Here is a 15,491-nt window from a genome sequence, read left to right as displayed (position 1 = left end):
AAAAAACAAAAACAAAAAAAAACATGCTGTTTGAATGTTGCTGCTCAGTCATGGGGTTTTAAAAAGAATTCCAGGAAGCTAGGGGTTTCTGGATAAACTGGGACTCATCGAGAATGGAATTGCCCCTTCCAGCCCAAAGCTGTCTCCCTCATCATGTCTCAGGGTCTATAAAACCCTTGGCTCTGACTTTACCACCAAGCCCAGCAAATCCAGGGGAAATGATTTCCCTAATTAGAAATTCAGCATTGAAACCAATCAATAGCTATTGTGACTAAGTGCCAACTGCTGGGCCACAAGCAAACTTCAGACTCCTCTAAGCTTCAAGACAGTCCTGCGAGGTGGTTGTGGCTGTGCCTATTGAACACAAGAGGAAACTGAGGCTGAGCACCTAAGTCATCTGAACACAGCCACAAGCCGAGAAGCGGCAGAGCCGGCAAGGAAGCCTGGACCTTGCTCTTCCATGATCTGCCCAGGGTCCCAGGGCCAGCCTGCCTGCTCTCCCCGAGGCTGTTCCCAGCAAAGGGTCCCCCGGGGCTCTGTCTCCTTTCTGCCTTGATCCAGTCTGACTGCTGCTTCCCTGCATGCCGTGTAGGACACCTCTGAGCTTGCCTCCCTCCCCGACCCCTGCTGCTGCAGAGACAGCCAGGACTGCCTCTCTCCGACAAGGCTTGAGAAGGCCCCGCTCATTCTCGGACACCCTTTGCCAGGCCATGAGGGGGTCTTAACCCTCTGCCTCATGTCGCCTGGCAGGGGATACTCGACTCTTTCCCTGGGTCCCAGCCCTCTGGGGCTGACCAGGTCGAACTCGCCGAGAGCTCTGGGCTCTGCAGGCTGCCCGCTGTCCCCCACGTCCTTCTTTGGGGATTCTTCCTGGAGGTTACTCAGTTGCAGAGTTTACATCCTGGGCTTGTTCTCTGGGCTCCAGGCTGCATAAGACACCCGACCTCCGAGCCTAATGTCCACTCTGTGAAGACAAACCCTTCACTGCATCCTGCTTCTACTACAACCGTCTCTCTTCCCATCACATCTCCAACATCAGGATAAAGTGTTAATACGGAGTTCGCCTTGGCGTGGTGTCTGCTTTTGGGGAGCACAATTCTATTGTGTGTGTGTGTGTGTGTGTGTGTGTGTGTGTGTGTGTGTGCATGTGTGAGTGAGACAGAGTCTTGTTCTGTCACCCAGGCTGGAATGCTGTGGCACGATCTCAGCTCACTGCAACCTCTGCCTCCCGGGTTCAACCGATTCTCCTGCCTCAGCCTCCTGAGTAGCTGGGATTACAGGTGCCCGCCACCACACCTGGCTAATTTTTATATTTTTAGTAGAGACAGGGTTTCACCATGTTGGCCAGGCTGGTCTCGAACTCCTGACCTCATGATCCGCCCACCTCAGCCTCCCAAAGTGCTGGGATTACAGGCGTGAGCCACCGCACCTGGCCTGTGGAGCACAATTCTAACACGTGGTCGCAGGACACAAATCAGTTTACCACAAAAATGTGACTCTAACCTGGAACTGTGGCCTGTACCAGATCTGAGAGGAAAGGTTTCTCGGGTGAGGGGATCTGGCACCATACCCCAATCATACCCACAGTTGCTTTCTGTTGGTCTATGGCCAAACTGACCTGCCCTTCTCCAGGGGAGATGAAGAGAATCCCTCTCTTAACACAGCCATATTTGTTTTTTTGTTTTTTTTTTTTAATTGTTCTGCATTTTATTCTAAAAAATCTTGAGTTTATTTGCAACCTTCTAATGGAAAAGTGTGACACAGCCATATTTGTTGAGCCTGCCAGGCGCTGTGCATGGAGGCCACCATTTTACATACATTGTTTCTAATACTCACAAGTGACTGAGTATGGCTTCCGAACCGTTAGGGGTCTTAGGGTCTTTTACCCTCTCTGTAAAGCAGCTTCCTCAGCTGAGGAAACTGGGCTCTAAGGAGTTAAGTAAATCATTCAAGGTTAAATAGGTAGTAAGTGACAGACCAGGAATTCGAACCCACGTCTGTGAGTCTACAGAGGTGGCTATCCATCCACTCTCTGTTGCCATGGCAGCCGTGTCCAGGTACACAGTCTGCTCACTGCACAAGGGCACCAGCTGAAGGGATGAATCCTGCCAGCATTCTCTTCATTGAGCTGTGCTCCATCGTGCAGTGATGCCTGTTCTTGTCTGCCTGGAGGACTGCAGTCAAATGATTACAAATAGTCCCACTGATTCCCCTCCCACATCCACACCCTTTACAATGTGCCTTTGTACTCTTTCCATCAAGAGGGGAAATGTTCCTCACTCCTCGAGTCTGGGATGGTCTCTTGTGCCTAAACAAGTCAATGAAAGGCGTCAGAGCGACATCATGCCAGTTCAGGGCCAGGCCTCAATGGGCCTTGCAGGCTTTGCTTGTTCTCTTGGGCCCCAGCTACTGCCATGGGCACATGCCTGTGCTAACCTGCTGGAGGATGAGAAACTCGTGGCTCAGTCATCCCCATCCCAGACCAGCCAACAGCCAACCAACCACCCAGCATGTGGGCAAGGGCGTCCCAGACCAGCCAACAGCCAACCGCCCACCCAGCATGTGGGCAAGGGCGTCCCAGACCAGCCAACAGCCAACCGCCCACCCAGCATGTGAGCAAGGCCATCCCAGACTATCTGGCCTCCAACTGGCCCACCTCTGACCACAGATCCATGAATAAGCCCACCCAAGCTCAGGCACGCCTGATCCAGATCAGATAGTTGTCCATGCCCCATGGACTTACACGTCAAATCAATGCTCATTGTTTAAGGCACCTGTTAGGGGTTGAATTTTGTCCCCTCAAAATTTGTATGTTGAAGTCTTAACCCTTAACCTTATTTGGAAATAGGGTTGTTGCAGCTGTAATTAGCTGAAATGAAGTCACACTGGAGTAGGGTGGGCCCCTAATCCAGTCTGACTGGTATTCTTACAAAAAGAGGAAATTGGGACACAGACATGCACACAGGAAGCACGCCATGTGAACATCAGAGTTCTGTGGCCACAAGCCAAGGAACTACCAGAAGCTCAGAAGGAGCAGAACCTTCCCTGGTGTCTTTGGAGGGAGCACAGCCATGCCCACACCTTGATCTTGAAACTTCCAGCCTCCAAAACTGCGAGACAATATATTTCTGCTGGCTAAGCCACTCAGCTTGTGGTATTGTTTCAGCAGCCCTAGCAGACTAACACAGTGCTTTTCCTCATTCACACAAAGTTAAGGTGTGGGCTGGCTTCCTTGCTTGCCTCCAGGGCAGCAGCCAATCATGGCTCTCCTCCCAGTCCCCAGGTAACTCCAAGAGGGCCCAGGAATTACACCCCACCTACACCCAGTTCCTCCCCAAGGGGGCTCTGAATCTGGAAAGTCTGGGGCCTTCCAAGGGCTCTGGAGTCCTTGTCAGGGTGGGGTCATGGACCCATACAAAGAGACCTCCTCACCCAGACCCCTCCCGGCTGCCCACTGACCTGGGTTGCCAAGGGCCATGGAGTCGTAGATGAGTTTGCAGGTCTTGAGCAGGATGGAGATCTTCTTCTCGGGTGAATAGGCCTTGTGCATGCTGGTGAACTTCTGCAGGATCTTCTCCATCATGGGCACCTCCGGCACGCTGGTGGTCACACCTAGGTCAGTGGTGGTGGTGGCCAGGATCACTAACTGGTTCTCCTTGAGCTGCTGCAGCGAACCGTCCTTGCTGTGGATCTCATGCAGGCATGAGTTGATAGCTTCCTTCAGGGGCTTCAGGACACATTTGTACAAGGCAGACTCTACAATTGCTTCTGCAGGTAAACAAGAGAGTGAGGGTGAGGAAACCAGATGCAGGGATCCTGCCACCTGGTTCTCTTGCCCAACAGCACAGCCATCCCCATCCCCTGGCCCCTGGAAGGACACTCACAGCCCCAGCAGTTATACCCTGTGGTTCTGACACATGAGAGAGCACAGTTTATTCAACAGAAAGCCACACTGGAAAGGCACTGGCACAGGAGCCCCTGGAAACTAATACTCACTGATCATTGTATCCTGATGCTTTTCACAGGGCCTGGCAGAGAGCAAACTTTCACGGGGCTGCCTATGAGTACATAACTTCAGAGGGTGTTACTCACACTGGAGTTGTACAGTGTACAACCTGGGAAGCTGTATGCTGATGGCCTGAATGCCCAGTAAATGATTGGTGGAATTATTCTTGATATCTCCCTTCCAATTCCCACACCCACTTGACTCTAGTCTCAAAAATACAGTACGTCCAGAACCTTACTTTTTTATCACTTCCACGGCTGCTACCTTGACCTGGGTTGGTCAGGCTACCACCATCATCTCTTGCCCAGGTTATGTCAGTCAGCTTTTGCCCTGGCCCTTATAGTCTCTTGTCAACACAGCAGCTGGTGTTGTCCTGTTATGACATCTTTGATCATAACATTCTTCTGTTTGGAAACCTCCAATGGCCCCCATCTCCCATGCAATCAAATCAAAGCCAAAGCCTCCTCGTGGCCTATGAGGCCCCGCTGTGATCGGGCCCTGTGACCTCTCACTCATTGCTTTGCTTGCTCCCCACGCTCAGGCTGCTCTGCCAACTGCCAGGCCTGCCCCTGCCCCAGGGCTTTTGCTCCTGCGGTTCCCTTTGTGTGGCGCAGTCGCCTCGCAGTCGTCCACATGGCTGGTTCCTTCACTGTTCGAATGTCGTCCTATCTGAGAGGCATTCTCGATCAGCTCTTGGAGCAGGAGTTGGCGCTCTGATCTTGTAGCTGCTCTGAGGCATATGTGCTCTGATGCCCACTCTGAGGATGGACCAACTTAGGCTCTCATGGGGTGGGTTGGGGGTTGAACAAGGACTTGAACTCATGTCTACTTGATACCAAGGGGATGTCCAGTTGCTTTGGGTGACTGTAGAAATGTATTCTTAGGAAGTTGTTTTGGCCTTCCTCTGTCTCCAGGGGATGGGTCTTGGTTACAGGCTCAGTAAGGGGAGGTCCCAAGCCCTGTTCCTGTAGGGAGACACCTGTGCTGCCCTAGCCCTGAGAGAGGAGGGACTCATGCTCCCATGGGGCTGGGTCTCAACAGAGGCCCGGACAGCCCTTCCCTGCCACTCAGGCCTGGATCTGGCCCATGGCCATCCTGGGTCCCTTGCTGCTGCCTCCCTCTTCCCCTTCAGCAGAACACAGGGCTGCCCTCACCTCCCTCACCCCATTCCTGACCCTCCTTCCACGCCCACCTCCCGACCTCATTGGAGCCTCTGCAGGCAGAGATGGGCGCAGATGGGGGTTGACCTGGGAGCAGGAACTTGAACTTCCCCACTGTCCTGGGCTTCTGCATGACCTCAGCCACGTCCCTTCCCCTCCCAGGGCCTGTTTCCTGAACTGCAAAATGAGAGGGCTGTGCCCGCGCCCTCCTGGCCCCTTCACATCTAAGAGCCGCAGGATCTCTTCCCGGCACCTCCTCTCCAGACTCGGGCCCTCAGCAGCCTTACATCAGGACTGTTTTGTATCCAATTGTTCCTTGTGACTTGTCTCCCTAATAAAACCAGAAGCACCCTAAGCATGGAGTTCTGTTGGCCTTTTTTTTTTAATTATTATTATTTTTTTGAGACAGAATCTTGTTCTGTTGCCCAGGCTGGAGTGCAGTAGTGTGATCTTGGCTCACTGCAACTTCCACCTCCTGGGTTTCAAGCAATTCTCCTGCCTCAGCCTCCTGAGTAGCTGGGATTACAGGTGCCCACCACCATGCCTGGCTAATTTTTGTGTTTTTTGTACAGATGGGGTTTCACCATGTTGGCCAGGCTGGTCTTGAACTCCTGATCTGAAGTGATCTGCCCTCCTCGGCCTCCCAAAGTGCTGGGATTACAGGTGTGAGCCACCACACCCCGTCCTGTCTGGCCTTTTTATGTGGTTTAAGTTCCTTCACCATCTGACTGGCCGCACACACAGGCAGAGCTTGGAAGGAAGAGGCAGAGCACTCAGCTCATGGAAAGGGCTGGGCTGCCTGAGTCTGAAGCCCAGCTCTGCTACCAGCTCTCTCCTCATGGCCACGTCACCAAACCTCTCTGAGCTGTGGCTTCTTGGGCATGACAATAGCCAAGCCCATCTGGTCTGGTCTGCAGTCATGAGGCTGACACGTGCAGTGTCTGGAATGGCACCGTTGCTGTGGATGCTGACCCTGTTCCCAAAGGCTGGAGGGCCCTTCTCTCCATCTCTGTAGCTCCAGCCCTTCCCGTCCTTGGTGGCTCAGCTCAGCTGCCATCTCTCACTGCCTGGAAACCTCTCTGCCCCACACATTTGTGCCCACGGCAGGCTCTGGTGACACTGCCATATCACCTGCCAGGACAAACTCCAAGTCTAGCACCTCTTGACATCTTGGTACCCGAGGCAGATTTGGCCTTAACAGGACCCATGGTGTGTCTGCATCCTGCCAGCCAGCTGCCCTGAGGCTGAAGTCATTCCTGCTGTTTCCAGCAGAGGTCCAGCTTGTGCTCCACCTCCTTTGCTCTGCTGAAGGCCACCGGGTACTGGCCTTGCCCCGCCGCAGCCTCCTGAGCCATCCCCCTGTCTTGTCCCCTCTGCTCTGCCCTCCACACACACCCTTCAGGGGATCCATCACCTCTGGGCCAAATCCTCAGGCTGACTTTCACTGCCTGTGTGAATGGCCCGTGATCCTCCAGCCTCGTTCCCCACTTCTCGGCCTTTGTCCACGCTGTCATCCCTTTCCAGAAGGAAAGTCCTTCCACTACTCTTTCCATGGCTTAGCACCCCTGACTCCTCCTTTGGGCCTCAGTTCTTACACTCCCCCAATTCTGGAAGGCAGGGCTGACCACAGCTTCCTCTGGGCCACTTGGAGTTTTCCATGTCCTTCCATGTCCTCCCATGCCCTTCTATCCCTCCCGGTCTGCACGGTGCCTGTGGCTGAGTCCTCAGACCCAGATGATCTCATCCAGTCTCACGGCTCCTTTTGTGCTGACAGTTCCCAGACGTCTCTCTTTAGCCCCAGAACTGCAGACTCAGCCCTCAATGGCCCGCTCGACCTCCCCACCTGGTGTCTAATAAGCATCTCCAGTGTCACATGTCCCAAACTGAACTCCTCAACTCTTCCCCAGTGCCTGCCCCAGGATGGATGCTGTGTCCTCCCAGGGATGACATTGCTTGTCCACATCCTACCTCCCCTCTACCACTCCTGCATCCAGCCTCCAGCCAGTCCTGTGGCTCCAGCTTCACAACAGGCAGAGTCCAATCATGTCTCCCCATCTGTGCTGCCTCCGTCCTGGTCCCAGCCACCTTCACTGCTCACCTTGGTTCTGACAGTAGCCTCACACTGAGTCTGAGTCTCTCTGCTCCCACTAGGCGTGACGGCCAGAGTGATGTTCACATGTGAGTGAGGTCACTCACCCTTGGACGTGAACCCTGCACGACCCCATCTCACATGCAGGAAAAGTCAGGTTGATAGAGAGGCTCACAAGGCCCTTGGGGTCCTGCCCCCCAACAGCCTCCTGACCTCACTTCCATCCACATGCACTCACAAATGTGTCTCCTTACACTATACTTTACTATTCTCTCTCTCTCTGTCTCTCTCTCTCTCTCTTTCCTTCTTGAGACAGAGTCTCGCTCTGTTGCCCAGGCTGGAGTGCAGTGGCACAATCTCGGCTCACTGCAATCTCTGCCTCCTGGATTCAAGCAATTCTTGTGCCTCAGCCACCTGAGTAACTGGGACTACAGGCACATGCCACCATGCCCAGTTAATTTTTCTATTTTTTTTAACTTTTATTTTTTTGAGACAAAGTCTCGCTCTGTTGCCCAGGCTGGAGTGCAGTGCCACAATCTAGACTCACTGCAACCTCTGCCTCCCTGGTTCAAGCAATTCTCCTGCCTCAGCCTCCCGAGTAGCTGGGATTACAGGTGAGCGCCACCACACCTGGCTGATTTTTGTATTTTCAGTAGAGACGGGGTTTCACCACGTTGGCCAGGCTGGTCTCAAACTCCTGACCTCAGGTGATCCACCCGCCTCCCAATGTGCTGGGATTACAGGCATGAGCCACTGCACCCGGCCCTACTCATCCTTCTTGCTGACTGCCTGTCACCTCTGATAGACCGTAAGCTCCCCGTAGGCAGAAACTTTTGAGTGCTTTGCTCACCTCTGTCTCTATATCTGAGCCAGCACCTGATGCGGAGTTGGGTGCCCAATAACTCTTTGTCGACTATCTGCTTACAGGGCCCTGTGCAGACACACACACAGCACTGGCCTCAGATCTCAATCCCATCACCCCTCACCACACCTGAAATGCCGTCATGAATCCTGTGGCCTGGCAAACCTATTCGTTTTCAGGAGTCTGCTAGCAAAATCCAGTAGCCTTGGGAAAGGAACACCTGAAGCTCCTTTTCTAAGAAACATTCGCTATGAAGCTACTGTGTTCAGAGGCTCACGTGTCCCTTACCGTATCCAGCACTGACTCTTTCATTATTGGGTGGGGAAGGAGAGGCTTAGGGACACCAGGGGACGGCTGGGGCAGTAACTATTTACCAGCTAGCTCAGAAGCAGCTCAGTGTTTATCAACCACTTTGGCTACAGCAGTGTGAACTGACAGAATGTATTTTTTTCTTTTCTTTCTTTTTTTTTTTGACAGAGTTTTGCTCTTGTTGCCCAGGCTGGAGTGCAATGGCACAATCTTGGCTCACTGAAACCTCTGTCTCCCAGGTTCAACCAATTCTTCTGCCTCAGCCTCCCGAGTAGCTGGGATTATAGGCATGCACCACCACACCTGGCTAATTTTTGTATTTTTAGTAGAGACGGGGTTTTGCCATGTTGCCCAGGCTGGTCTCGAACTCTTGACTTCAAGTGATCCACCCACTTCAGCCTCCCAAAGTGCTGAGATTACAGGCATGAGCCACCACGCCCAGCTCTTTTTTTCTTTTTGAGACAGGGTTTCGCTCTGTCACCCAGACTGGAGTACAGTGGCAGGATGTTGGTTCTTTGCAGCCTTGGCCTTCCAGGCTCAAGCAATCCTCCTGCCTCAGCCTCCCAAGTAGATGAGACTACAGGCGCGTGCCTCCGTGCCTGGCTAATTTTTGTATTTTTTGTAGAGACGGGGTTTTGCCATGTTGCCCAGGCTGGTCTCGAACTCCTGGGCTCAAGTGATCCTCCTGCCTTGGCCTCCCAGAGTGCTGGGATTATAGGCTTGAGCCAGTGCGCCTGGCCTGAATATTTTTAATACACGTAGGTGTGTGGTTGTTCACAACTACTTCTCACCGTGAACCACAATCGGAAAAAGCTTTGATAATTATTGGATTCGAGGCTGGTGAGGGTGGGGAAGGCTAGGGGCTACTTTAGAAGGGGTGGTCAGAGGAGTGAGCTGTTTTGGGCTGGTTCCCTGAAAGCAGAGCGTGAAAGAGGGATCTGAGTGCATATGATTTCACTGCGGAGACTCTCAGAAGACAGAGAGTGAGAGCAGTGGGAAGCCGCAGAGCGAGCTTGAGCAAGGATGAACTCTCAGCCTCAGCCAGATCTCGCCCGGCCCCGGAGCATAAACTGCATCACACAGTGGTCCTGCTTGAGGCCAAGGGGCCAGTCTTTGTCCCCCTACGGCAGGGAGTAATTGGCAGTGGGCCCCTGATGGTGGAAGAGAGGGTGCAGATAATATAGATCCTACAGAGTCAAGGTCAATTCTCTAGGAAAGGGGGGAGCCGGGCACCATTAGCAGCCTACCTTGCAGCAGCCGGAGAAAGTTGCTGGGGCCCGGAAGGGATGGGGGGTGGGCACCAACAGCGTCCACTGCATAGGCCTCTTTTGTCCTAAGGGGTTCCTGAGTCTGTGAGCCCCACCGCCCTCTCCTCCCTGCCACCTCCTCCCAGGGCACTGACCGAGCTCCTCCTCGGAGTGCAGGGCGGGATCCACCAGGGCCTTGAGCTCGGTGCTCTGCAGCAGGTAGCTCTTGAGCTGGGTCATCATGGTGCGAATCTCCTGCAGCATCTCCGTGCTGGAGGTCTGGCGCGCCATCATCTCCAGGTTGTACACCTTGTAGTCCTGCACCAGGCTGCCAAAGTACGAGGCCTTGTCCTGCGCCAGCTCCACCACCTTCTTGTACAGCTTGCGGTTGTTGGAGAGGAAAGCGTGGAACATGCTGCTGAAACTGGCGAAGCTCAGCCGGTGCCGAGCCTTGCCCAGGATCATGGAGGGCTTCTTCTTCACGCTGGGGCTGCTGAACTGCTCCAGCTCCTCCTCCGTGCTGCTGGTGGAGTAGGAGTCCTGGTCGGTGGCCATGACAGACACCCCCAAGCTGTCTGAGAGGGAGGCCAGGGAGCCCTTGAACTCTGGAGAGCTCCGGGAATGGGCAGTGGCCTGGGCATGAGGGTGCTGAGTCCCAGCCTGAGAAGCAGGGCTTTGGCCCTCTCTGAGTGGACCCGGCGTGGGCGTCTCCAAGGCCATAGCCTGTGTGCAGAGCTCAGCGTTCTCTAAGGGAGCTGGGAGGGTCGAGGCCAGTTGTCGAGAGATCCGTTTTTTCCTAGGGGGCGGTACTGGGGGTTGTTTGGCCGTCCTGGGTAGCTCCGGCATGCTGTCGGGATCGCTGGCTTTCACCTCTGTGTCCTGGCCTTGCTCCATGCTCCCCCGGGGCGTGTCCTCAGGGCTGTCTGAGGTCCCGTGGGGAGGCAGGCTGAGCTGGTCCCCCTCTGCCGCCATCCCCGGACTTTGGTCTTCTAAGGACACCCTCTCGGAAATGCGGCGTCTGGGAGGGGCAGTGGGAAGGTTCTTCTTCGCAGGCAGTGGCGGGGCCGGGGCCTGCTGCAAGGGACTGGAGGCTGCCCCTGGCTTCATCGCTTCCTCCCTGAGGGGGCCCAGGCCTGCAGTGGGGCATGGGAGTCTCTCGCAGGTCGTCATGGGCTGCTGGTTCAGATGGTCTGGGGGACCTGGGGCATGGGGTGTGACGTGGGGGGCAGGCACTGGGGGAGAGGTGGGCAAAGGACAGGCAGGGGCGGGGGCAAGAGCAGGGAGCAGAGGGGGCTGGGCTGGGCTGCAGGGCTGCAGGGGCAGCACTGGGGGAGGGGGTGGTGGGCGGCGTGGGGCCCACCTGGAGGTGGGTGAGGTAGCATCAGAGGTGGGCAGCAAGGGGCGTGCAGGGCAGTTTCCAAGAGGTGGCTGGTCGGTGGGCAGGGCACTGCTGCAGTCCTCGATGAAAATAGGATTCACAAACCACAGGCGGTCATTTCCTACCGACAGCTCGATTTCACAGGCACAGTTTGCGTCATGGGCTGTGGGCCTGAGGCTGGAGACTAGGGGAGATCCGGGGGCCCGGTCTCTTGGGGGCTCTGCTGGCTTCCCTCTTTCTTGTGGAGGATTCAGCGAGGAGTCCCAGAAACCTATGGAAGCAAGAGAGGGGCAGGTGGTCAGTCTGTGCCGGGGACTAGGTGTTGCTGTGCTGGGCGGGGTCTGTGGGCGGGGTCCACGGGTGGGAGGGCTGTTCAAGGCATTTGCCTCACTACTCTGAGGTTGTTTTCCCCTCTTGGACGCTTTCAAACCTCTCCCACCACTTCCTGCCTCGAGAGGGGAAGCCCCACTCAGTCCTCCCCAGCAGTGTAGGGTGGGGCCGGGGGTGATGTGATAAGCTCAGCTTCAGTTCTCTTCCTTGGTGTGAGAGCCCACATTGGAGGGCATTGATGACACAGGGTGGGGGGTGACAACACTGTGCTCTGGAGCCGTGGGGAAGGCATGGTGAGAGCACAGGGGACGGAAGGCCTGGAATTCCTGTGGCCAACCAGCTGGGTGCTCTGGGGCAGGTGGTTTGACCTTCCTAGGCCTCAGTCTAGTCATCCCTAAAATGGGGTCATAACAGTACACACATCACAGGCGTGCGAGGAGGAAGGAACGCTGGGCCTGTTTTGGCCTCCATGGTTATTATATGTGGGAAGGACGAACCTATGGATTGTGGCCGGCGAGATCAGACCCGGCTGTCCAAGCGGGGAGCAGCCACCTACCACAAAGTAATTCTGACTCCAGTCAATCTCCCGCTTAAGAAGCTGGTCGTCTGCCCCAGTCAGGGGAAGCCAAGGCTCCTGCACCGCGGAGCTGAGTTCCAGTGCATGCCTCTCTACCGACCCAGTCCCCAGGGGCTCAGCCATGGCTGTGGCCACCAAAGCAGGCTAGGGACAGGCAGTCTTGATCTGTGGGGACCACACTCTGCCAAGCATCTGACGGAGGCTCAGGACCCTCCAAAGAGCACACAGGGATGCTACATCTTGGGAACAATTGCAGTCAGCACATAGGCCACCCTGCGCTCACTCAAGCTTCCTCCTGGAGAGAAACAAGGGTCCCAGGTCTTGTTCAGCCTGCTAGGTTTGGAGCTGGATAGAGGATGACCCAGGCAGATGCAGAGTTCCTTGTGAATTGGTGCAGCCAGCCTTTCACCCAGGGCTCTTTACTCCTGGGAGGAATTCACATTTAAGAAAACTATGGAAAATAATATCAAGGATAATCAGAGGAGCAAACATCCATGGCGTTCTTGCCGCGCGTGAGCCCACGGGCTTCTTGCTTTACCTGGGTTATCTCGCCGACACCTGATCATAGGCCTTGCCCCCAGTTCAAAGATGAGGGTCAGAGGCTCAGAAACATGAAAGCACTCGCCCTGGGTCACCGGATTGGGGAGTGAGGTGCTGGGATTTGACCAGGTCGGGCTGGTTCTACAGCCTGTGTGTTTAGCCTCCGTGTTAGGCGGCCTTCCTTCATAGGAACTTGCGACACTTCCCATATTTTGGTTGCTCTCCCAGCATCGGTGAGTAGCAGGGTGGCTTGCAGCCCAGAACTCAGGATGTGGCAACAACACAACAGGCTCTTGATGTTGAAAGGAGACCTCACAAGATGGCCTGGAGCAGCCAAGCATGTGCTCGCTCTAAGAGGTGGGCACTATCAGGGATGTAGGCATTTGCCGTCTTGCTGACTGGGGTCGCCAACACAATCAGGGTAAGCAGGTGCCTTCCCAGGACAAAGGGACTGAAGAAACAGACGGGAAGTGAACTGTGACCCACCAGCTGTGTGCATCTCTCTGAGGTGCACCCCCCAGACCTGTCCTGGGCAGATACCCTGTGTCTGGCTGCCTGAATATCACAGCCAGTGGAGAGAGGCCGGCTCTCATCACACTAACAAGTATGACAACCTTTCCTGTGACTCTTTCCAATGTGCAAAGCTCTGTGCCCATCACAGTCACCGAGGACATGGTATCCAGAGCGGCCTCTCCCAGGGCCTGGACGAGCTGCTCTCTGTGACTGCCGGGGCCCTTTGCTTTCTTGGGCAGCTCATGGCTCCTCCATGTATGCCTCACTCTCCCAGGTACCTTGCCTCGAGTACATACATGTTCTGGCCCCTGGAGTGAGTGTTTGAAGCACTGTGCCCATGTCTACACAGGCCCAACAAAGTTGCCTCCTTGGGAGTTTTCCTAGCAAGGAGAAGCAGGCAGCCAGACTGATCCCACGGTAACTGGGCAGCAGCCCCACATGTGAGCTGAGACCCCCGGTGCCCACATCCAGACTCTTCCTGTGGGCGAAGGTGGTGTCATGGTGGTAGACAACTTACAGAACTGCCCACTGGCGCCGGGACACCCATGACTGCTCACCCAGATCACGGCTGTAGCCGCCCCCTCTGCTCCATTATCCTCCGGTGGTCCTAGGCTGGGCATACGGCAGGCCCTTGGTGGTTCTCTGTAGAGAATCGCTTTCAACCCTTTAGCCTGGCATTCGAGTCTGCAGGACCTGGCCCCTGCACATCTTCTCTGGCATCATCTACCGAGTCTTCACTCCACTCTATCTACCGTTCACTTCTTCCTCCACGTGCCATGCACTGCCCCACCAGCAGGTCTTGGCTAATGCTATTCCCTCTGCGTGGAATTCTTTTCCCACCCTCTCCCCTCTCTACCTGGCAAATGGTTACTCATCCGTCAGGGCTCAGGTCAAATGCGACCTGTCTGGTAGCACCTCCCTGATGTGCTCAGGCCTTGCCCATCCCGCCTGTGTTCCTGCAGCTCTGATATGCCTGTGACAGCAGTGACCATCACTGGGACTGTAATTCTCTGGGTTTTTTTTGCCTGACTTTCCCACCAGACTCAGAGTTTCCAGAAGGCAGTCAAATGTTTCAGCTGTCTGAGTATTCCCAGCACCTGAGACAGTGCTTGGCCCAGAGCAGGGGCCCAGTGTCAGCCCCTTGGCACCCATGAGTGGATTAGCTTAGCCAGAGTGGAGGGTCAGGCCTCTGAGGAAGGGGACACAGGCAAGGTTAGTTTCAATGGCAAGATGGGGACAATCTGAACCACGGGAGGATGTGTAAAGACAAGACAGTGAGAGGAGGGAGGCAGGAAGGAGGGCAGAGGAGCCCCGTAAACGGATGGGCCACCAGCCGGGCAGCCTGCCATGGGACAGGATGGCTCCATTAGGCACAGAACACAAGACAACATTTCCCATCGCTCAGGTGTGGATTTTGGCAGGAACAGAGCAGACACGGGTTCAGGCAAATAGGCTCTCGGCCTGGGTACCTGGGACACAGTTTTCCTGCCCCAAGACAGGCCTGGGGTTTGCACCGTGGCAGGGCAAAGGTCTCAAAGCCAATGTGACTCCAAGGAGTGGGGGAAGCCGGGAGCTAATGGGCTGCATCCTGGGGTCTTGGGGCCTGTTAGGGAACCACAGTGGCATTGCAGGGCTTTATGCTCCAAAAAAAAGGGAAGTGAGTAACTTTCTCTGCAGCCTGAGAACACCAAGGCCAGAGGAGAAACGGAAGCCTGCATCATGCAATCCTAGTGGTTTGGTTGGCAAAGCTGTGGGGTCCAATCCCCAAAGGTGCCATACTAAGCCTTGGCTCTGCTGCGGGAGTTCCCCTAAAGAAGGGCCCATCCTTGCCCTGGCCTCAGACTGAGGCCACAATTTTGCTGGCCCCAAGGCCTGTTGAGCGTTGGCTGGGGACACTTCTTGCCAGATGCCCACTCTTTCTACCCTCAGAGAACCTGGGCCACATCACAGGCTGGGCTGTAGGTCCTGAGGGCAAACTCAGACTCTACCCCTGGGGAGCTTGGGGCTACTGGCAGGACAGGAACGGGATGAGTGAAGGCAGCAAAGTGTTCCAGATGCCACGGAAACACTAAAAAATCCAACGAGGCCAGTGAATAAATATCCATGTGGCATCCCAAAGACAGAGGCTGTTGCACAGTCAGTCAAAGTCAAGTTTTCAATGAATCAATAACTAGGAAAATGCTCATCATCTGATGTAAAGGAAAAAGCAAGTTACAAGCAAACTTGGAAGAGCCACAGAACAGATGCCTTTCCTAAACATATTTTTAAAGTATTAAACACATACACACTGTAAAATGTTTGAAAACCACTGCGAGTAATCCCTGTTCTCTAAATTCCTTGGACACTTGTAATCAACTGCTGAATATAGTTGAAGGCTGAATTGCTCCTCCTTATGTTAGTTTTCTGGCCTCGACTAACTGGTAGGCTCTTGAAGTCCAAGATTACACCTTATATAGCCTGCACTTTTGAACGCTGGCTTT

The 15,491-nt window shown here is 54.7% G+C and overlaps 1 protein-coding gene across 1 annotated transcript in view; it reads right to left on the bottom strand.

Moving 5' to 3' along the window:
- The window catches only part of RIN3 (Ras and Rab interactor 3), a 174,589-nt gene that overhangs the window by 26,545 nt on the left and 132,553 nt on the right, over positions 1-15,491 (bottom strand). The window contains exons 6-7 of the mRNA XM_002825039.6: positions 9,829-11,322; positions 3,460-3,768 (exon numbers count right to left, since the gene is read on the bottom strand). Of these exons, the coding sequence (XP_002825085.4) occupies positions 3,460-3,768; positions 9,829-11,322 (1,803 nt within the window). The remainder of the gene's footprint in view (positions 1-3,459; positions 3,769-9,828; positions 11,323-15,491) is intronic.

Source organism: Pongo abelii, chromosome 15, assembly GCF_028885655.2.
Source record: "Pongo abelii isolate AG06213 chromosome 15, NHGRI_mPonAbe1-v2.0_pri, whole genome shotgun sequence".
Lineage (NCBI taxonomy): Eukaryota > Metazoa > Chordata > Mammalia > Primates > Hominidae > Pongo > Pongo abelii.
Note: the sequence above shows the minus strand (reverse complement) of the source record. Positions and strands in the feature narration are given on the sequence as shown.